General features: G+C 46.7%; 1 protein-coding gene across 2 annotated transcripts in view; it reads left to right on the forward strand.

Moving 5' to 3' along the window:
* Positions 1–23,711, forward strand: part of DDC (dopa decarboxylase) — a 109,243-nt gene that overhangs the window by 80,237 nt on the left and 5,295 nt on the right. The window contains exons 11-14 of one of the 2 annotated variants that reach the window (XR_014066873.1): positions 3,424–3,546; positions 6,110–6,211; positions 10,528–10,735; positions 13,592–14,150. Coding sequence is in view for 1 of the 2 variants with exons in the window: in XM_081534594.1 (XP_081390720.1) it covers positions 1,395–1,414; positions 3,448–3,546; positions 6,110–6,211; positions 10,528–10,735 (429 nt within the window). In the remaining variant the exon portion in view is untranslated. Of the gene's footprint in view, positions 1–1,394; positions 1,415–3,423; positions 3,547–6,109; positions 6,212–10,527; positions 10,736–13,591; positions 14,151–23,711 lie in introns of those variants that run through there. The other variant, XM_081534594.1, reaches the window with a different exon arrangement.

Raw genomic sequence — 23,711 nt, forward strand, 5'->3', positions numbered from 1 at the left:
TCCATCTCTAACCACGTTGTTCAGCTATAAACCTTGTGCATCTGACTCCTCTTCTTTAAAGCTTCTATTGCATAGTCCAATAGAATTTCCTGCCATGAAGGATGTGTCCTGTAATTCTGTGTTGTCCTGTGTGGCAGTCACTAGCCACAGGTGGCTTTTGAGCACTAGCAATGTGGCTGGTGTGACTGAACAGTCGTTTTAGTTTTCTGAATTGTAATTCAGTGTAACTGACTAGTGACTATCAGGATGGGGTGGTGACCTGAACTTGGAGGTGTTTCATTCATCCTCCTTTACAACATCACCTTCTTACTGGGTGTTTATTACTTGCCAAGTACATTCTTGGGTGCTGTTACCTCTGATGACTGCTGTTGGTGTTTGTTGATGAGTCTGTTCCAAGGGGCATGAAGAGAAGAAAAGCATCATTTGGGAGTTGACTTAGGCTGCGTGACTTGTGGCTTCCACTCGGGGTACCAGATGAAATGAGGACATTGAGCCCTGCAAAATGGCCCTGCATATTCCCCTGTTACTATAACCGTACTATGATCTAAATTGGTATGATCCTAATCGATCTGGTCTCTCCAGCTCTCAGCTGGGGTGTCCTAACAAGCGGCCATTTTAGATTTTCCTGTAAATGTAAGGCAGACCCATGTGCCCAGTGGACCAAGCACATTTTACCAGGGTGGGAGGAGGATTATGGCAGGTGGACAGCCCAGACGACACTGGAGGATCAGATTCCAAAACACAGCTTTCTAATTCCCACCTGATTCTGTGCCCAAGATTCCCATGTGGAGACTCCGTCTGCGAGATTCTTCATCCAGTGTTTTTCCGTATACACCAGCTCTGACTTTTCTGCTTTTGGCACAAGAGACCTAAATGCAAAGCAGGCCTTGTTCATAACCCCTGTGAAGCCATTTGAATCCCAGATAATGAAGCCAACTTAGAAGATACTAACTGGGTATTTACTCAACTCCAGAATTCGGACAAAGGAATGAGAACACGGAGATAAACTCCCATCAAAAGTTTGATTTTTTTTACATTCACATCACTTCTATATCACAAATTCACCTTCCCACACATGAATGAATGGATAATGAATTTGTCATAGAATCTGAATGCCAATTTACCCCAGAGCACAGAAGAAATCTCAGATTTCCCTGCTTATGTAACTGCAGAAAGTGAAGTGAGTGGGAATCCACCCCTAATTCAGCATTTCCTCTTGTGCTTTGCTCTCTGGAATCCCCCTTGAATCTGATACCTTGGGGATCATCTCAAAGAACACCCAGCCCCTGCCCTCAGTGATCTTTGGTCTGATTCAAGAGATGATGGAAAAGAATGAGGCAGTTAATCAACCAATGTGTCTAACGGTTCCTTTTTTCTTTCTTTCTCCTTTGCAGGGCTTATCACTGACTACAGGGTAAGTGGGAGATTTATCTTCTCAAGTCCATGTCTGAGGTCATCTAAACTGTGAATGTCGTGTGAGGCCATCACGGGCTGTCACTCCTGCTGCCTCCCAGTCCTCTTGGAATTAGGGTCCCACAAGAGGACACCTCCAACTGGGTCCTAGCTAGCAATCTGGCCAGGCAGGGGCAGCTGCGCCGAGCCGCTGACAGCAGATCTTAGGTTTGGATGGAATGACGCTGCCCGTGCTCATATTCCTCTGTGAGGCAGAAAACTATCCTCAGATCATGTGGCCCTTGTGTTCCACGCTCAGGCTGTGTGCCAGGAGCCGCCATTCCCAAGCAATGGGAGAACAAGGGTCAGAGGACATAAGAAGTGCGCAGATGGCAGCTCTTGTGTCAAGCCTCCTTCCCCAGGCAGGAGCACTGTGCTGCTCTGGCCACTGCTCTGAGTTGGGAGCGAAACTGGGAGTAAAGTGGCTAACATGAGCAGCCCTCTCCTCTCCGAACTTACATCTGGTCAGGGCTGGGGGGGAAAAGACTGGGTTCACAGGCTCTGCTCCCGGGGAAGCTAGCCCAGTCCTGCCTCAGGCCCCAGAGAGGTAGTGACAGCATTTTAGGGTGACGCTGGAATGAACACAATTAAACTGCATGCATGTTTACTCTCATGCCATAGAAATTAATTTTCCAGCGTTAGATTTCATTCACATTTTAATTTCTCAGAGGCTGCTGGGGAGGAATAATTTTGGTGTGCAGCATCCTGTAAGGAAGGGACCACTGTGCTCTAGTTAGTTAGTTAGTGTCTAGTTAGTTAGTTATTTATTGGGGTGACAGTAGATTTTCCAAAAAGACACGTGAGGTTAATTTTTACTAAGACCCCTCAACAGCTTGCAAACGCATAGCTAAATAGAGGACAGCGGGTGTCAGTGGGCACAACTTGGGCTCTCTGGCCTTGCACATCATTAGCTCCTAGATGCCTGCTTTCTCACAGATAAAACAGAGCTACTCACCCCTGTTCCCAGCGTGGTTAGGAAGATAAAATGAGATGGACTGCGCATCCACACAGTGCCTGTTGTAAACAGCAGTGACATTGTGCTGGATGCTTCTGAACCTCAATCTTGGGCCCGTGTTTCTCTTTGCAACTTGAGAAGCTTCTGCAGAACCCCTGGTGCTTTCATTGCAATTCAGAAGTGGGGTGCCATGGCCAGGGGTGCATTCCCTAGAGCAACAGTGCCCCCCAAGCCTGCTGTGCCCCTCGTGTGGCCACCCTGCACCCCAACCCCCTGAGTGGCATTACCCCACGCCCAGCAGGAAGTTCATCTCTGGGCTCTGCGGGCAGCCCAGAGAACAAAGATGGAGAGAACCCTGCTGTGCCCTCCATCTCCTTTAGAAGCTCCAATAGGAAGTGACCTTGTAAAATCAGAATGATTTTATCTTTATCTTCCCAAATGTCCCTGCACCCTCTCCCCTCTCACTTTGGTACCTTGACAACCATTGGAGAGTGTCACACCTGGGAAGCTGACAAATGCAGGAAAAGCTCAGGAAGGCTCACATGATGTCCCGCATGTTGATGAACATACTTTCTGCTGATGGCCTCTGGCAGGCTGTTCCATAGCGGCCTGCAGGGCAGGAAGAAGACGCATGTTGCTCTAGAGAATGGGCAGCACGGGGAATGTGCAGCAGAGGGTGTGGGTATCTGCTGCCCCCTTCTTTTTTCCTGTAGGCAGAGAAATCAGTGAACATTCCCACCCTTCCTGGGTAGTAAGCCCAAGGGCAGGGCCACACCTCCCCCTGTCTGTTCACAATGGCATCTGAGCCCAGCACTGGTCTGGTCCCTGCATGCACTCCGTAAGCACCTCAGAGCTTTGTAAAGAGAGCTTCTGTCTGCACCACTCACCCCACTGCTGTCAGCTTTGCCATTGTGGCAGCCAGAAGGGTTGGTCTCCAGGGAAATAACTGCCTTCAAGAGAAACAAGCCAGTCCATGAGCCAAAAAGGAAGCGGCCCTCAGCACAGTCCTCACCGAGCTGCTGTCTTGTGTCTTACTTCAGCACTGGCAGCTGCCGCTGGGCCGGAGGTTCCGCTCTTTGAAGATGTGGTTTGTTTTTAGGATGTATGGAGTCAAGGGACTGCAGGCCTATATCCGCAAGGTGAGTCTGCTTTCATTATTCATCCAGGTGACATTAGGGAGGTCTTAGACCTGAGAAATGAAGTAAGATGTTTTCAAGCAGGGCACAGGAAACAGCGACTAAGCACAGCACAGCACAGTGTGTATAAGTGAAAGGGGCTCAGTAGTGTCTGAGTCTTTGTGACCCCATGCGCTGCAGCCCACCAGGCTCCTCTGTCCATGGAATTCTCCAGGCAAGAATACTGGAGTGGGTTGCCATTTCCTTCTCCAATAGCAGTATGTATGCTTTTTTTTAACAACTGAAGAAACAGGCCAGAGGAGACCTGCTCACTTAGCTGGCTGTGGACGGCCTGCCAATTTCCCGCCGGCTCCTCCCGTCCTGGAGTCCTCAGCTGTGGCCCCACCCTGATGGACAGAGGCCCTCAGATGGCACGGGTACAGGGCACCCCTGCAGAGTCTCATCTTGGTGACAGTGCTGTGCAGCTGCGGGCAGGGCGAATGGCTCCAGGCCCTTCCCTGTGACAGAGCACGTGGCAGTGGTTGGCGGCTCAGGGCCCCACAGCGCCACCCACACCGGCATCCATCCATCTTACAAGGCTGCTCTGGGGGCTGTAAAGGGTCTGGAGCATCTCTGTGGGAAGAGAACTGGGAGAGGACATGTAAGCGAGCCCATGAGTTCTCCCCATTCGGGAGCCGGTGCCCAAAAGCCGAATGAGGATTCAGCTGCTCTGGGGAAAGAAGGTGAAGCACAAGTAGTTTATCTCATGAGAGTGATTCCAGCTGGAAGCTCAGGGAAGCTGGCGGTGATCATGTCACTGCTTCCTGAAAAGCGCTTCGTGATTCCCTGAGAGGGACCGACCCTGCCCTCCTAGGAGGGTACCGTGTGGCAGGAGCCAGATACACCCCAGCAGGTGTCCCAGCTCCCCAGGATCCAGCTTAAGGGGATCCCCTGCCAGCAGTCTCTGGAGCCCTCTAGTGGCACCAGATTCATCATGTGCCTGGGGACCCCTCATTTAAATGGTGGTTTGTCATACATATGGAATCTAGAAAAATGGTACAGAAGAACCTATTTGCAGGGCAGGAATAGAGATGCAGACATAGAGAAAGGCCAAGTGGACACAGTGGGGAGAGGGGAGAGTGGGACGAATTGGGAGATTAGGATTGACATATATACACTACCATGTGTAAAATAGATAGTTAGCGGGAAGTTGCTGTATAGTACAGGGAGCTCAGCTCAGAGCTCTGTGATGACCTAGAGGGGTAGGATGGATGGTGGGGAGGGAGGGAGGCTCCAGAGGGAGAGGATATGTGTATACATACGGCTGATTCACTTTGTTTTACAGCAGAAACTAACACAACATTGTAAAGCAATTATATTACAATAAAAAATAAATGAAGTTTCTGTCCCAACACTTTGAGCCATGCGACCTCTGCTCACATGCTCCCTGGACACCTGTCAGTGAGCCCCATACTGGTTGCTGGGGTTCAGGACGAGCTCCACGGGCGCTGAGACCTGGGTGAGCTGGTTCTCAGATCACATACTGTGTGAATCAGCTCTTGGTCTCTGTAAATACCTTCATGTTTAGTATGGGCTGGTTCAGGGAGAGGAGGCAGCCTGGGGCTGACGAGGGTCTCACTGTGGTGGCAGATGCTGTGGAATAACAAACAGCCACAGAGCTGGAGCTCTGGTGCTGGGCAGCTGTATTAGAACCAGTCTCAGTCTCCTGGTCTGCAGAATGGGCATGATTGTGGTGTTATTGGGCTTCCCAGGTGGCGCTGATGATAAAGAATCCACCTGTCAATTCAGGAGACGCAAGAGATGTGGGTTAGATCCCTGAGTCAGGAAGATCCCTTGGAGGAAGAAATGGCAACCCACTCCAGTACTCCAGTATTCTTGCCTGGAGAATCCCATGGACAGAGGAGCCTGGCGGGCTATGGTCCACAGGGTCACAAACAGTCAGACTTGACTGAAGTGACTGAGCATGCGCCTGCATCATGGGCCAGCACCAGGACAGGATGGTGAAGTGCCTGGCTCCCCAGCTGACGTTGTCCACTGTCTCTCTTCAAAAGTGTGTGTGTGCTCATGCCGAGTCGTGACCAGCTCTTTGCAGCCCCATGGACCGCAGCCCGCCAGGCTCCTCTGTCCATGGGATTCTCCAGTCAAGAATACTGGAGTGGGCTGCCATGCCCTCCTCCAGGGGATCTTCCCAACCCAGGGATCAAACCCACGTTTCTTATGTCTTCTGCATTGGTAGGGGTGTACTTTACCACTAGCACCACCTCTGTTCTGAAAAGTTTAAATCCCTCCTGACAACATTTAGCTTAAAATTCTAAAAGATTGGGTGTGCTGAACACAGTCCTCTGAGCAGAAGAAGATGACAAGAGGTGTTTTTCTGAAGATGGTGGCCCCTTGCTCCTGGTAACAAGTTTCTCACACTCTGTGGGGACAGCCGGGACGTGGGTGACATCAATGCTAAAGCATAGTAACGAGTTACAGACGCATGGTCTGATACTGTTCTCTAGGTGGTGAAGTTCCGCATCAAGTCATGACAAGAGATTCAAACACATGTCCCTTCCCTTTCCAGCACGTCCAGCTGTCCCATGAGTTTGAGGCATTGGTGCGCCAGGACACCCGCTTTGAAATCTGTGCAGAAGTCACTCTGGGACTGGTCTGTTTCCGGCTCAAGGTATGTCTAAGTCGACTTCATTGTCTGCATTTTCTTGACTGGGAAGAGAGGAAACTGTCATTCATTATATCCATCCATACATCAACTGAGCTCCCCACCACTTTTCCAGTCAGCTGGTCCCAGCTCCCCACCCTGACTTCTTGCAACACCTGCCCTTCTCCGTGGTACTCAAACCTCTTGCCCATGTGTACCTGGGCGAGAATGCTGGCCATTTTCTCCATCGACCCATCTGCACCATTGGAATCCTGGAAGGACTGACCCATCCATGGGATCACTGGCCCAAGCATGGTCCCTGGACCTGCACTGTGTCACCTGAGAGCCTGTGAGAAGCCAGTCTGGGGCTCACTTGGGACCCACTGACTTGCACCCTGTATGCCCCCCAGGCTGCGGGTGCCCACAGGGGTTCAAGGGGTGCTGTTCCTTGGGGCTCTGTCATTCTGCTATCTGAGGGTATCAGTCACCTTTGGCAGGAATCACAACCGTGTTTCCAAAGGCCCCAAGGGGCACTGCTCACGCAGGCCCTTAACAACCAGCCTCATGTGGAGGAAGCCATTAGGTTAGCCCTAATGCCCTGACCATGCATTGGCGAGGTTTCCATTTGCAGAGTCAATGCTGCCCACAGGCCTCCGTGTCTAAGTCCACAAAAGGAGGCAGGAGAAGGCACCATGGACTCAGTTGCCTTGTCAAGGTGCTGCTCATCCAAACGTAACCCAGGTCTTCCCATTTCACTGCCGACATTGGTTCTTCAGGCTTTGAGGGATGGTGTGAAGCACACATGGAAAAACATAGAGGCAAGAGAGTAGAGTCCTGACACAAGAGGCAGAAGGGAGATGCGAGCCTCACACAGTAACACCTGAGTACAGGAGGGCAGGGCATCACAGAGACACCTGAGCACAGAAGGGCAGAGCATCACAGAGAGACCTGAGCTCAGGAGGGCAGAGCATCACGCAGACACCTGAGCACAGGAGGGAAAAGCATCACAGAGAGACCTGAGCACAGGAGGGCAGAGCATCAGAGACACCTGAGCACAGGAGGGCAGAGCATCACAGAGAGACCTGAGCACAGGAGGGCAGAGCATCACGCAGACACCTGACACAGGAGGGCAGAGCATCACAGAGAGACCTGAGCCCAGGAGGGCAGAGCATCAGAGACACCTGAGCACAGGAGGGCAGAGCATCAGAGACACCTGAGCACAGGAGGGCAGAGCATCAGAGACACCTGAGCACAGGAGGGCAGAGCATCATGCAGACACCTGAGCACAGGAGGGCAGAGCATCACAGAGAGACCTGAGCACAGGAGGGCAGAGCATCACGCAGACACCTGAGCACAGGAGGACAGAGCATCACAGAGACACCTGAACACAGGAGGGCAGAGCATCACAGAGATACCTGAGCACAGGAGGGCAGAGCATTAGAGACACCTGAGCACAGGAGGGCAGAGCATCACAGAGACACCTGACACAGGAGGGCAGAGCATCACGCAGACACCTGAGCACAGGAAGGCAGAGCATCACAGAGACACCTGAGCACAGGAGGACAGAGCATCACAGAGAGAGACCTTAGCACAGTTGGGCAGAGGCCAGCTCTGGGCCCAGGATCCAGGCCCCACAGGGTGCGTAGTGAGGGTGATTCTGTCTGCGCTGCTATTGGCTGCAAATATGCTGTGATTTGTTTGCCATCAAGCACTTGGTTTTTACTTCCAATGTTCTTGAAGAATTTTAATTTTTTTAATTTTTAGCAGCTTTATTGAGATATAATCCACATAGCATACACTCTGTCCGTATAAAGTATGCATTTCAGTGACATCTAGTCTGTCCCCGGGGTTGCACAGCCATCCCCACAATCTAGCTTGTGAACATCTTCATTCTCCCCCAAAGAAGCCCCAGCCACCATCCATAGGGCCACGACCCTACTTTCTGTCTGTGGGTCTGTCTGCTCCAGACGTTCATGTTAATGGGATCATTACTGTGCTGCCTTCTGTGATTGGCTTCTTTCAATGAGCATCGTGTTGTCAAAGTCAAGACTTTTATTTTCTCCTCCCCATTGACTTGGGCAAACCTACCTGCATGTCCCTTCCCGCCCTGGAAGCCTAGGGTCTTCTCAGAAAGCAAAACGTTTCTTCTGTGAAACTTGTTACTTCTATTCCATGAATCCAGTTTCTCCTTGAGGAAGCATGTTGTCCAGGCATTATTGCTCGTTTTTCTGCCTCCGTATCTACTATCTTGTTATGTTATTCTTTGCCCTGTTGCCATTTGCTCTGGATGTCAAGTCTCTGCTGTTGCTACTGTTGTTACACCTCAGACTGTTTTCTGTCTTTGCCTCTGTTCAGTAGAAAACATCGGAGAAGGCAATGGCACCCCACTCCAGTACTCTTGCCTGGAAAATCCCATGGACGGAGGAGCCTGGCAGGCTGCAGTCCATGGGGTCGCGAAGAGTCGGACACGACTGAGCGACTTCGCTTTCACTTTTCACTTGCATGCATTGGAGAAGGAAATGGCAACCCACTCCAGTGTTCTTGCCTGGAGAATCCCAGGGACAGGGGAGCCTGGTGGGTTGCCGTCTATGGGGTCGCACAGAGTCGGACACGACTGAAGCGACTTAGCAGTAGCAGCAGCAGCAGCAGTAGAAAACATATCTTGTCCAATCCATTTGAAAATGGTGAGCAAAGTTTTCCTGAGTTGCTTCCTTTTATTTCCTGCGTATAGCAGTTTCAGGCATTTGCTCCTCCATTAAGTCTTCCTGGTGAATTTCCAACCTTTCAAACCATCATTTCCACCTTCTCACCTTCATCCTGGAGCGGAACTGGCTCTAACTGGATCTGGTGCACAGCAGACGTTCCTAGGTGGCCTTGGGCCCATGCACTGTCTGCAAGCCACTGGGCAGAGCCTCATGCCAGTCAGCGATATGCAGACTCTGCACAGACGTGAGGCCGACCAGGACTTTTCTCTTTCCACTGTCCTCCCTGTTCCCAAGATGGAGCAATAACAGTACAATCTACTGAGGGTCTTGTGACCCAGGATGCTGGCCCCACTTCCAGGCCCTTCTACATCACCCATAAGGGGTGTGGGGGTGGAGTCACTGCCTGGGAACAGAACAAAGACAGAGGTGGGGGAAGATGAGAAGAGTAACTGGACTGACCAGACGGGACGGGCACGGCTCCCAGTCTGTGTGACACATGCCCTCCATCTGGTCCTCTCAGTGGGGGGCATGGGCTCCCAGCCTCCCTCTCCAAGGCTGGTGGGCTGCTCCCTTCCAGAGGAGGGCCACTGATGGTCCTTTGGTCCATAGTTCGAGGATAGTTTTCCAAGATTCTAGCCAGAATCTGACTATCATGCTTCATTTTCCACACAGCAATTGCCTACTTAGAAAGGAGTTCCATTCCAAGGATGCATTCGTTAAGTTTAGTCTGTATGTAGGTTTAGTGAAATTAGCCTAGGTACCCAACTAACACAATTGGCTATAGAGTACTGTACTGTAATAGGCTTGTAATACTTTTCACACAAATATTACATTAAAAAAAGAAACAAAAATAGAGAAAACATGCTTAATCTTATAGTTCAGTCCCTTGAATAGCACAGTAGGACCAGGTATAGCACCACTGCTTTTATGCTTGCTTCCAGACTTCCTGGGCATGAAATAAAGATACCTCCCTACTGCACTCTGATCCCCTGGAGAAGGGAAAGGCTCCCCACTCCAGTATTCTGGCCTGGAGAATTCCGTGGGCTGTATAGTCCATGGGGTCGCAAAGAGTCGGATGCGACTGAGCGCCTTCCACTTCACTCATCTGCACTCTACCCATGACTGTGCAATAAAGGACACAAGAGCACAATTTGCAGAGCCTGCAGGCATAGGGCATGGTGCACCAGACACGCGAACGCGATGGGACATGTGAACACACATTCTCAGCTCTGAAATGTCACAACTTCAAGGTTCGTATGCAGGAGACTTACTGTATTGTGAGATTTCTTCTGTATGTTTCCATTCACTGGTGCCATTATACAGTTCTGCTGTTTAAGCTCATCAACTTATAGGTAACATGTCTAGGAATCTTCCATTTTTCCTTTGTAAACCTGGGAAACAGAAGGTTCATCTTTTGACAGCACACTGGAACATGAGGAAATTGTTGTGCAGGGGAGGCAGCCCTCTTTCAGGTCCACGTAACGATTACTTAGTTGAATTTTTTATGACTGCAAATGAAAGGCCTGTGGTGAGGTGGTTCTCCTGTTGACCTGGAACTGTATCACTCAACACCTACCTCGCTTCGTGATGCATGTTTGAGCCTCCAAAGATTTGAGTACTGCTTTTCTCAATCTGCAGGGTTCCAACAAACTGAACGAAGCTCTTCTGGAAAGAATAAACAGTGCCAAAAAAATTCACTTGGTTCCTTGTTCCCTGAGAGACCAGTTTGTGCTGCGTTTTGCCATCTGCTCACGCACAGTGGAGTTGGCCCACGTGCAGCTGGCCTGGGAGCACATCCAGGAGATGGCGGCCAAGGTGTTAAGAGCACAGGGGGAGGAAAAGGCAGGTAAGCCACCCTGTGGGGCCGAATTCCCTCCACCCTAAAAAGAGGGAGATAGAACCACCCCTGTCTGGTCTGGAGAAGTGGAGGGAACATATCACATAGGGAGTCTTTAGAAACTTCGATAGATTTCTACTTTGTACTCTTATCAGTCACACATCTCTGTAATATCCCCTCAGCTTTCTTTAGTGTTTCCCCCAACTTACAGTCATAGCAACTTATAAACTGGAAAATGGTAGATAAATGAAAATTAGTGAAAACACTCAAAAAGGAATTTGACATGACTGCTGGTTTGCTGTCAGGAAGGACAAGTTGATGTTGATTTAGAGAAAGAAAATGTTAAACTGTTGTGCATCAGTTATAGAAACCCTGAAGACAGTGGGCAGGTGACTTGTAAGAAAAGCATCTGCACAAACACAGCATTGACAAGTTGGAATGATGTCTGTTGAATTGCAAGGGTCTTCAGAGCCTTGGCATTAGGTTATTTTATGAATGTCATTCCACTGGAGTTTTCCCACCACCTTGATTTCTTTCTTTTTTCTTTTGCCCCACTTGGGGGAGGTAGATGGTAGGAGCTTCTGCTTTTCTTTCTTTTTAATATTAAACAAGTAAGAGATTTATATCTCTCTAAAAAGAGTTTAAAGAAAGACAATCAAGGGGCAAGAGTGGGGCTTCAAGAATCATCAGGATCCCAGGATCCTTCCTTCTTGCTTCCCTGCTATTTTTAGCATCAACATAGAACATCTGTCTCATGACCCAAAATGGTTGTTCATGCTCCAGCCATTGCATCCTCATTCCAACTTTTCTATCTTTCTTTTTCTGCTTTATGCCCATCTGTCATCACCCATGGGGGATGCAGAACCTAAATGTGTGATGGAATTAGTTTGCTGAGCATATACAACTTGATTTTCTAGGCTCTTAATTTTAACGATGAGTACCTGAGATATTAATACTATAGTGCAGTGGTCCTCCACCTCTAGGATCTAATGCCTGATGATCTGAGGTGGAGCTAATATAATAATTATACAAATAAGGTGCACAATAAATGAAATACCCTTGAATCATCCTGAAACCATCGCCCCACAAATGGTTGGTGGAAAAATTGTCCTTGATGAAACCAGTCCAGTGCTGAAAAGGTTGGGGACTTCTGTGTAGTGCTCAAAAAATCAGAAGTTAAATATTGCATTTAATTTACGTGAGAGGTCCATCCCAGGCTTCTGGCCCATGAGGTCAGAGACGTGCCTCTTTCAGGGCATGTCCTGAAATATCAGGTCCTTTTCCTGGCTTGGCAAACCCCTTTCCTAAAGGTCTGCTGCTCATAAGCTGAGGGATCATCCTTCAGGGAGCAACACCCCAGTTAGAGCTTTAGCATCTCGGGAAGGTGTTGGGAAGAGGCCTATAGTTCCAGATTATTCCACTGCTCCACAATAAGCATCTCTGTGTGTGGTGGGAGTGTGTGTGTATGTAGGGGGAATAAGATAAATTCAAAACAAAACCACACAGGCAAACACTCTAGAAGAACATTTCTGCAACTCTATGTTTGTGTATCTTATCATGTCTTATTCCCCTATGCCTGGAACAACACAGGAGACTGTAGCTCAGAAAACTCATCTGAAACAGAGGCAGGTCTCTGATAGGAGTAACAATTACTCTGGAGTTATTATGCATGTGTGCGTGCTATGTCGTTTCAGTCATGTCCAACTCTTTGCGACCCTATGGACTGTAGCCCACCAGGCTCCTCTGTCTATGGTATTCTCCAGGCAAGAATACTGGAGTGGGTTGCCATGCCCTCCTCCAGGGAATCTTCCCTCCAGGGATCGAACCCAGGTCTCATGTCTCTTGCATAGGCAGGTGGAGTCTTTACTACTAGCGCCACCTGGGAAGCCCATGTGGAGTCATTATTTGTTGTTCAGTCACTAAATCATGTCCGGCTCTGTGACCCCCTGGACTGCAGCACACCAGGCTTCCCTGTCCTTCACTATACTTGCAATCAATTCCAAAGGTAACAAAAAGGAAAATTTTTTAAAATGGAGGACACAATAGTAAATTACAATGCATATATGTTTTAGTCAGATTAATTAGAGTGATGAAAATCTTAATACCTTGATTTTACTTGTGCTTATGTTAACATGCTCAGTCGTGTCTGACTTTTTGTGACCCCATGGACTGCAGTGCATCATGTTCCTCTGTCCATGGGATTCTCCAGGCAAGAATATTGGAGTGGGTTGCCATGCCCTCCTCCAGGGGATCTTCCCAACTCAAGGATCAACCCCCTATCTCCTGCATTGGCAGGCAGGTTCTTTACCACTAAGTCACGGGGGAAGCCCCTTGTGCTTATGTAAGTTTATGTCAAATGCAATGGTCACAGTTCTGAAGGAAAGAAGGAATTATCCCTATTTTACATAAGGTAGGAAATGGGGCCAAGATTCTAGTTGACATTAATAAAATGTATCATAGAGAAGGGGCTTCCCAGGTGACTCAGTGGTAAAAAAAATCCACTTGTCAGTGCAGGAGACACAGGAGACACAGGTTCGATCCCTGGGTCGGGAAGATTCCTTGGAGAAGGAAATGGCAACCCACTCCAGTGTTCTTGCCTGGGAAATCCAATGAACAGAGAAACCTGGTGGGCTACAGTCCATGGGGTTGCAAAAGAGTCAAACATAACTTTGCAACAAAACAACAACAATCATAGAGAAGCCAGATTGGCAATAAAAGCTCATTTCTTCCAGTTCAAACTCTTTTCTATTTCACAGATGGAGAAAGTATATTCCTTCTCTGTTTTCCAAGGAGGAGTATACAAAATTCTGACTTTCACATTTTTAAAATATAGCCACGTGTTCCTGTTCTTTTTTTCCCCTGTAGAGATCAAAAATTGAAATTATCTGAAGACTAGGATGAGAGGAAACTGTGTATCAGCCCAGCTCCTTGGAACCCAGCCTGTATGAGGCACATGCTTCTTCTCCAGTTCAGTTCAGTGGCTCAGTCATATCCGACTCTTTGTGACCCCATGGACTGCAGCACGCCAGGCTTCACTGTCCATCGCCAACTGCTGGAGTTTACTCAAACTCATGCCCATCAAGCCAGTGATGCCATCCAACCATCTCATCCTGTCATCCCCTTTTCCTCCCGCCTTCAGTCTTTCCCCAGAGTTATCCAGAAAGAATCCCAGGACTGCACCTTTTCAGCCACTCATCAATGAAGAAATATTATTTGCTACAAGTTAACCTCAGTGAATATAGCTTTTATTCATTATTTGGCTGTGACTGCTGTTATGTTTCTATGCCTTTGAAGTTGTCAGTGGGGTAAAGCCTTATTGAAATATCGTCCATGGCGATCTATGATTATGGGATTTATACCTGTGGTATTTAAATTGTTCTGTCATGTGGCTTAATGCTTAATAAACAATGTGAAGTGTTATGCATATTGTGTCTGGTGAGCATCCTGTTCTATACCATAGAAAATCGATTGTTATAACGTGGACTTATCCTTTCAAAACAGCTAAAGATATGATGTTCCTGGATATTTTTAAATGACATTCACTTAGTCAACAAGCATTTAGGGAGTGCCTAGTATATGTCTGATGGGCTTCCCTGGTAGTGTTGGTGGTAAAGAACCTGCTTGCCAATGCAGGAGATGCACGAGTCACAGGTTTGATCCCGTGGGTCGGAAAGATCCCCTGGAGGAGGGCATGGCAACCCACTCCAGTATTCTTGCCTGGAGAATCCCCTGGACAGAGGAGCCTGACAGGCTATGGTCCACAGGGTCTGAGAGTTGGACATGACTAAAGCGACTTAGCACATATGCATGCAGTATATGTCAGTCACTGTTCTAGACGTAATAGCAACATGAGTTTTATTTGGAAATGACTTCAACTTCTAAAGAAATATCAGTAAATTTAGAACCAAGACACAACCAGAGACCAAATTCTGCTGGTGTGGTGAGAAAGATTTCTTGGGCCTTGGTCTCCTCATCTGATTAGTCCACCTGCCCTGTGGTATCATGACTAATAAACACCTGAAGATTCTCTTTACACATAAGTATCAGGAAGATGCAGTTTTTGTCCAAATAACTGATCTTTATTTGAAAATATTTTTATTCTTAGAAACGTATATTTTAATCCCAAGACTAGTTTTTATTCTTTGGAGACTACAGAATTGTCAGAAACACTCTCAGAATGGGACCTTGAATTATTATTAGGGCTATTTGAATTTCAAAGATCTCTGTGATCTACGTGCATGTAATTGAATTATCTGTTTTTTTGAAATCTGGAAATACATCAGAGGCCATGTGGTCCCTATCTCATTTGGTCAGGTCATTTGTTCTCTGCCCATCAGTGGACAGACCTGGCCTCCATCACAGCGTGGGGATGTGGGATGGGCCACTGGGACCCACTGCTGCCACCACTTTAGGCACTGCGGAGGGTGGTGATCTGAGAGCTTAGATCACAGTGTGGAGGCTGAGGTGCCTGCCTTGTACAGTGAGGTTGTCTGCCCCTGAGTGTGCTCTTGAGTTAAGATTGCTGCAGGGCCCCCTACGTGGGGCCTCAGAGTTACCAACGCAGCCGCAGCCCTCAGCCTTTGGGAGTGGCTTCACCCAGCCGATTCACAAATGCACTTTGGAAAGACGACTCAGATTTGTGTTTGAGGCAGGAGACAGGGCAGCAGGTGACAGCAGGATGCTGCCAGGTGACATGGACAGACAGGGAGCAAGAAGCTGGTGGAGTGAATGAAGAGCTCCCCACTGACCGAGCTGGATCTTTGTGTCAGGGAATCTCAGACCTCAGCTGGAATGTAGACCCAGGAGAGACTGCAGCTTGCCCACTTCTGGCTCATTTCTAGCTAACTTGTGGCAGTTCACCTTCCCCCTCCCCCCGGGCTCTCTAGGCATCTCCATAGAGCAGTGATCAAACCCCAAATTACCCAGCCTAGGAATAGAAGGACATACTTCCTCCCAGTTTATTTAACACACATCCTCATGACATGTTCTCTATGTTGTAAATATTTTAATATTAACTTATTTAATACTTATTTTAAAGTTATCAACTATTATTCTCATTTTACAGATGAGAAAGAGGTCTAGTGACTTTTCTGCATGAGGCCTGGGACACAGCAGCCTGGAATTCACACTCTTAGCCATTCAATTCCAAGTGTGCTGTCTCTTCCCCAGATAAGCCATTTCTCAGGATAACTGGCAGTGAGGAGCTTTCATTCCCTTCTGGGAAAAGCCCATCTTCGCCTCCCAGGGTAGTCTTTGACCCTGACCCTAACCAGACAATCCCCAAACAGCCCAATGTGGGGCAGTTTCTGAAGGTCTGAACTGTGCAGCCTAACCCATCTGTGCAGCATCTTCATAACCAATCCAGTGTCATGATGCAGCACACAGACCACCGCTGGCCCTGGAACCGGCTAGCATCTCCTGATAACAGGCACCTCCAATCAGCGCTGGGAAAATCCCAGATCCATCTGGACATACCTAACATCTTGATGCCAAGAAATCTGTTTTTTCTTATGATACTTCTGACCACAAATGAAAGGGTTTTCCCTCCTGGCACCAAAAACATGGAGTGTTTTCCAACAGCAGTTTCCTGCTTATCTGACAGCACCTGCCTGGAGTTAGCATCCAACCCCACATGTTAAGGGCTCAGTCCCTCTAATACCCTCACCTCACTACCAGCCTGGGCCTCCTGTCCTCCTGCCTGACCTGCTATATATTGGGGGTTCCCATCACTCCCATGTCAAGATCCACTGTTGGCCAGAACAGTTTACAGAACTCAGGAAGTTACTTTATTTGCATCTACAAGTTTAACATGAAGGATACAACTCAGGAACAACCGGATAGAAGAGAGACATAGGGTGGGACAGGGGGAGGGGGTTGGGGGGGACTTCCATCCCCCACCCCCACTCCCTTGAGGGCATGGCTCTCCAAGCAGCCTGATGTGCTCAGTCAGTCAGTTCAGCTGCTCAGTTGTGTCCGACTCCTTGCGACCCCATGGACTGCAGCATGCCAGGCTTCCCTGTCCATTTCCAACTCCCAGAGCTTGCTCAAACTCATGTCCATTGAGTCAGTGATGCCATCACCAATCTGAAAGTGCTCCAAACCCTATTGATTAGGAGTTTTCATGGAGATACAGTACATCACTGGTTGATTAAATCACTGGCCATTGTGATGAACCCAAGTCTCTGGTCCCCCTCCCCCATTGGAGGTAGGGATGGGATGGTGCTGAATGTTCCCACCTTCTCACTATGGTGACCACCTCCATCTTTACTCTGTCTGTGGACCTGCCAAGAGTAGCCTCCCTAGAACAAAAGAGATTACCCACAGAATCCAGAGGATTTAGGAGCTCTGTGTCAGGAGCCAGGGACGTAGACCTAATATATAACTCTTATTATATCAGACCTAAGATACCTTTTGGAGTCATACATCTCCTCCCTAAAATGCAGAAAGCAGCCAAATTTCCTGACAACAGAGAATCTCATTCCTGCTGACTCCATGCCTGACACAGGAGGAATTTGTAGAAAAGCCAAGATTTTAAAAAAATAAGCAGGAATATTACTCAGCTCTATAAAAGAATGAAATAATGATATTTGCAACAACATAAATGGACCTAAAAGTGATCATACTAAGTGAAGTAAGTCAGAAAGAGAAAGACAAGTATCATATGATATCACCTACATGTGGAATTCAAAAAGATGATACAGGTGAACTTACTTACAAAACAGAAACAGATTCAGACACAGAAAACAAACTTATGGTTAACAAATGGGAAAGGAAGGGAGAGGGATAAATAGGGAGTTTGGGATTAAAATATACACACTACCATGTATAAAATAGATAAACATAAGGCCTATTTTACAGCATGTGTGTGCGTGCTCAGTAGCTCATTTGCGTCTGACTCTGGGACCCCATGGACAGTAGCCCACCAGGCTGCCCTGTCCATGGAATTCTCCAGGCAAGAACACTAGAGTGGGAAGCCATTCGTTTCTCCAGGGGATCTTCCCAACCCGGGGATCAAACCCAGGTCTCCCGCATTACAGGCAGATTCTTTACTACTGTGACATCTGGGAAGCCCATTTTATAGCACAGGGAACTGTAATAATCTATATGGGAAAAGAACCTGGAAAAGAATATATATATATCAGATTCACTTTGTTGTATATCTGAAACTAACACAACATTGTAAATCAACTATCTCTGTGCTCGTGCTGTTGCCTCTGACTCTTTGCGACCCTTTGGACAGTAGCCTGTCAGGCTGCTCTGTCCATGGAATTTTCTAAGCATGAATACTGGAGTGAGTTGCTTCAATAGAAAATAAAAATTAAATTAAAAAATAATAAATTGAAAACAAAGAAGAGGTGGGCTGATTATCCCAAGGGAAACAGAAGGAGGAAGACCCCAGAGGAAGCAGGTTTCAACCATCCATTGACTTCACACCTATGCTCCTTAACCTGAGAGTCCAGGTTAGCAACAAATATTGCTGGTCTTTTATTCAGAAGGCCTGTATTTGAGGAAAGGAATGGAGCTTGCCTAATGGCTTTCTGATCTAAGGATTGTTTCATTGCTTTTCTCAATCATGGAAATCTCCAAATATATACGAACATGTTTTGCTTTTTTTTAAACTGCATTTGATATCGATACTTATTTCTTCAGTATTCCTGTGTCACCTGCCATCACCTACACTTGTCATAAATAGTAGACAAAATAAGAAAGTACTGTGAGAGTAAGTTGCTTGTATGAATTGGATAAATTTGGAACTATCATTTTGGAGAAAGTTGAGTGTGATTCCACAGGTAGAGATGCAAAATGGATGGTTGAGGAAAGAAGAAAGGAGGAAGGAAAGAATAATGGGTTCATATAGAGAAGACCCCACGACATACACAGAAGACTATACATGTACATCCCATATACAGAAGACTCCAAAAATGTCCAGAATGTGGAAGTCAAATCCAGACGCTGCCATTGGTAAGAGATTGTGCTATCTCTGTAACCGAGCAGGGCCCTATGAGGCCTTCCCAGAACTGACCCCCACACATGTCTTCCACCTGCCTTTTGTCTGTAGAAAAGCTTTAGTCTAAGAATAAATTTATTCAGAGAAGTGAGAAAATACAGAAAGGAAAACAGTCAAGCAAGACAAAATGATAATAGGTTAGCCAATAAACAAAGTCAAGGGCTTCAGTTCCTCCTCAAGGACTATAGCTAATACTCTGAGCCATGACCTTTGAGCTGTTTTGCAGAGGCTGAGACCCCCACCAAGTGAGGGAAGTTAACTGTATTCTGCTCACAAGCACATGGAACCTGGACCAGAGGGAACCAGAAGGTTGACGACGCCGACTCCTAATTACCTCACCACCAACCCACCAGAAGAAAGTCCACAAGTTGATCATGTCCTGTCCTTGAACACTATATGACTCCTCACTACCCAGTCCAGGGCAGGACACATAGTTTTGAGAGCATTAGCCTCCTGTGGCCCCCTTTGCCTGGCCAAACAATACAGCTATTCTTTTCTGCTTCACCCAAAATTCTGTCTCTGCATTTCTATTCAGCACGGGTGAAGAGAGGACAAGTTTCAGCGACATCCCCAGGCATTAGAGAGGAGCCAAGTCACATGAGGAGTGTTAAAAGGGAAGAATATTTTATTGGGAAGGACACAGAGAGGCCTTACTTGGTAACTGTCTTCAAATGTTACCCTCACTCTGACATGAAGAGTCCTTGTGCCTCAAAGAGCAAGTGACACAGGAGTTATTTTCAAAGTGAAAAGTTGACTTATCAGCAAATAGAATGTGATTTCTCACAGGGCAGTAAATTCTCCACCTCGGTGGGTGCTGGCTGGAGACAGGAAAATCAACAGTTGAGAAATGGTGGGGGAAACACCTCTAAGAGACTGAAAACTACAGTTGTTGCTGCTGCTGCTGCTAAGTCGCTTCAGTCGTGTCCAACCCTGTGCGACCCCATAGGTGGCAGCCCACCAGGCTCCCCCATCCCTGGGATTCTCCAGGCAAGAGCAGTGGAGTGGGTGAAAATTACAGTACATGACCTTTAATCTCTCTTCTGTATCTGAGATTCCAACAGTCTATGAAAATAAGAGAATCTGGCTAAATTACAAATTAGAAACACCACAAACAGCATGGGTTATTTTTCAGTGAGAAGCCCTAAGCTGTGCAACCCATGTCCAGCAAAGGACTTGCCTGGCCATAACAACGCCTAGCACTTGGGCATTGTTTCCTGGGGGTCAGGCTCTGGCCTCAATGCCCTTCAGAGGTCAGCTCCATTTATCCCCCAACAGTCCTTGGAGGTAGATAATGAGTAGTGGAGTCAGGATTAGAACTCTGACTCCACCACCTAGCCCCAGCCCCTCTGACATAAGAATTCCATGTGTTAGCTTCCTAGGGCTGCTTAAAAGAAAATAAATTTACTCTCTCAGAGTTCTGGAGGCCAGGATCTAGAAATGGAGAGGCCAGCCAGGCCACACTCCTTCCAAAGCCTCCAGGGAGGATCCTTCCTTGTCTGTTCCAGCCTCTGGCAGCCCCAGGTGTTCTCTGGCTTGTGGCTGCATAACTCCTACTTTTGCCTCATCTTCAGGTGGTTGTCTTCTCTCTCCGTCTCTTTTCTTCTTCTCTATAAAAGCACCAGTTACACTGGATTAGGGTCCATCTCAATCCTGTATGACCTCAGGTTAACTCAATGACATCTGCAAAGACCTTATTTCCAAATGAGGTGACATTCACAGATACTGGTGTATGTTTTTTTTTGGGGGGGGATACAATTCAACTCACAACATACGGTATTAAACTGGAAGCGCCAGAGGTATGGACTCGTGTTGGCAGTAGATTCAGGAGGAAAACAATAGAAGTGGATCATTCCTTTCCTGCTCTGTCCACTCATTTCAGAGGAGGCCCATCTCCCCACTCACCAGCTCCATTCATGTTGCTGATGCCAGGGAGCCTTAACGGTTCATCCAGTGCAGCTAGGGAAAACCTGTTACTGAAATTGCACATCTCATTAACTCCAGGTCCACACACCCTTTACTTCTCTGATGGAGGCAGGAACCCATCCCCTCCATCCTCGATTTTCACTCTGCCTTCTTCCTTAATGCCGAGTTAAGGAGGTGAAAGGTGGGAAATTGGTCAGAGTCCAGCCACAATCAGGAATCCCACCCAGAAGGAATTGACTCTTGTTCCATCTGCTTCCACATCCCCTCGACCTCATCCATTTCCCTGGACCTACAAACACACCACTTTTAAAATTAAAGTGACGCTCCTGGCAGACAAAGATGCACATTATTTGAGGCCATATTCTCCCTCTGCTTAAAAACAAATGAGATTACTGAAGTGTGCATTGGCATTTGTTGGAGACCATGTTTATAATATTCATGAATATGGAAATGAGAGGCCAGCTCCCAGAATCCCTCACACCAAGAACTTGCATTCTGTTTGCTGTATGTGAAAACTTCTTCCCTTGCAGGTTTAAATATTTTTACTAAGCAGAAACAACAACAACAACAAAAAACAGTGTATGGTCTCAGAAGGAAAGTGGAAGACCTGCCTAGCTCAACCACTACACTCTTACAAATTATGCTAAAGTATTAGGACAGCATTCTAAAATATCCCATTTGTAACAGAAAAGGTCTTGCTATAGATTAGGGCTTGAATCCCACAAATATCATTAATAACACTAGTAGCAGCATTAAGTATAATACAGCATCACAGCTGCTTAATGTCTGCAACGTGTCAGCTTCTGCTTTGACAATTTAAGTATTAGAGCTCATATTAACCATAACTCTTACAATAACATCTTGGGTTAGATGCTTATTCTTATTTTATAGATGAGGGTGAGGTTGAAATTCAGACAGGGCATGGAATTGAGCTAGATTTTTGCCAACTATGTAGGAAGAAAAAACTGCTGGATTGGGAAATGCTTTTCTGTCAAATGTGCAAAGTGGCAATCCTAGTGTCATTGGAGAAATTTTAATATGTGAACAATGGGCTTCCCAGGTGGCACTAGTGGTAAAGAACTCACCTGCCAGTGCAGGAGACACAGGAGATGCAAGTTCAATCCTGGGCCTGGAAGATCCCCTGGAGGAGGGCATGGCAATCCACTCCAGTATTCTTGCCTGGGAAATACCATGGACAGAGGAGCCTGGCAGGCTACAATCCATAGGGTCGCAAAGATCAGATATGACTGAAGTGACTTAGCACACACTCACGCACATGAACAATACTCTTAGGAGGCTAAGATGGTGGTTTATATAATACAAATTCTCCAAAATGCTATCACTAAAACTTTGGTGATGAAAATCACTGAAAATTGCTATTACCCAAATATGTAGTATTGATATGATTTCTAAATATACAAGTAGAAAAATAGCTAGTAAACAAAGCTAGTAAGCTGGTCTTGAGATAATGTTTTTCATTTTCATTTTATTCTGGGTAATTAAAATAATTAGTAAATTATTTAATATATTATGAAGAATTGGGATAAAAAGTCCTTTGTTACTATTTAATCCAAGAGCTGAATTGTGAGCTACCCTTTTCCCTTGTTTATTTTTAAAAGGTATTGTCCAAGCGTTCCCTTTTATTTTATGCCCACTTTTAAAAATTTTTAAAGAAAGGTCCTAAAAGAAGTGTTCCATCTCACACTTCTCTAGGTTTTGCATTTCAGTGTCATGTGCTGTTAGTTGCTCTGAGAACTGGACAGTCATTTTCTCCATCCCTGGTGCCAGGCGCTCACTTTCTGGGGAAGCAGTACCCACAGGACCAGGGAGGCAGGAGAGTAGGAGGCACTGTGGCTTTCCAAGGAGTTTCTCCTCTTTTCTCTCAGAGAGAAGTACTCAGGAGGGCAGGTTCTTCCCCAGTCTGGCCCCTTCTTGCTTTAAACTGGAATATGTGAGCAGGTTCCTTGGGTTGTAGGCGTGCCTTTGGGACATTGAGGGTAGGATGATGGCAGGATGAGAAGGTGGGAAGATGGTCCTTTGTGACCCCCTCAGGTCATGCCATCAGACTCCACACTTCCTAGGTGACTCGTGACGTGAACCGTTAAGTTGGTGCAAAAGTGTGGTTTTTGCTTCATTGAACTTTGCCGTTTGATACTGAAATATATTCTTAAATGTGGTTATGTTATACATCATTTTAATGCTCATTTCTTGCTTCATGTTTTTTGCTAATGAATTATTACTTGCTGTTTACTTTATATGTATTTTAGACTATCGAAATAATGCTAGACAAAAAACAAATTCGAGTGATTTTCTTGAGTTCAAAATGGGTCATAAAGCCACAGAGACAACTTGCAACTTCGACAACGCATTTGGTCCAGGAACTGCTAACAAACATACAATGCAGTGGTGGTTCAAGAAGTTTTGCAAAGGAGACAAGAGCCTTGAAGATGAGGAACGTAGTGGCATGACATCAGAAGTTGACAATGACGAATTGAGAGCCATCATAAAAGCTGATCAGAGGCTGACAATGACAAACTGAGAGCATCATCAAAGCTGATCCTCTTACAACTATATGAGGAGGTGCCCAAGAACTCAACGTCGCCAATTCTACGGTCATTTGGCATTTGAAGCAAGTTGGAAAGGTAAAAAGTTTGGTAAGTGGGTACCTCATGAGCTGACTGCAAAAAAAAAAAAAAAAAAAAACAACGTCGTTTTGAAATGTCATCTTCTCTTATTCTATTCAACAACAACGGACCATTTCTCAATCAGATTGTGATGTGCGAAGAAAACTGGATTTTCTATGACAACCAGTTCAGTGGTTGGACCTAGAAAAAGCTCCATAGCACTTCCAAAAGCCAAACTTGAACCAAAAAAGGGGTCATGGTCACTGTTTGGTGGTCTGCTGCCCATCTGATCCACTACAGCTTTCTGAATCCCAGTGAAATCATCACATCTCTGAGAAGTATGCTCAGCGAATCAATGAGATGCACCCAAAACTGCAATGGTTGCAGCCAGCATTGGTCAACAGAAAGGCCCCAATTCTCCACAACAATG

This window comes from Giraffa tippelskirchi, chromosome 10 (genome assembly GCF_054371585.1).
Source record: "Giraffa tippelskirchi isolate mGirTip1 chromosome 10, T2T-mGirTip1v1.2.pri, whole genome shotgun sequence".
In the NCBI taxonomy this organism is placed as follows: domain Eukaryota; kingdom Metazoa; phylum Chordata; class Mammalia; order Artiodactyla; family Giraffidae; genus Giraffa; species Giraffa tippelskirchi.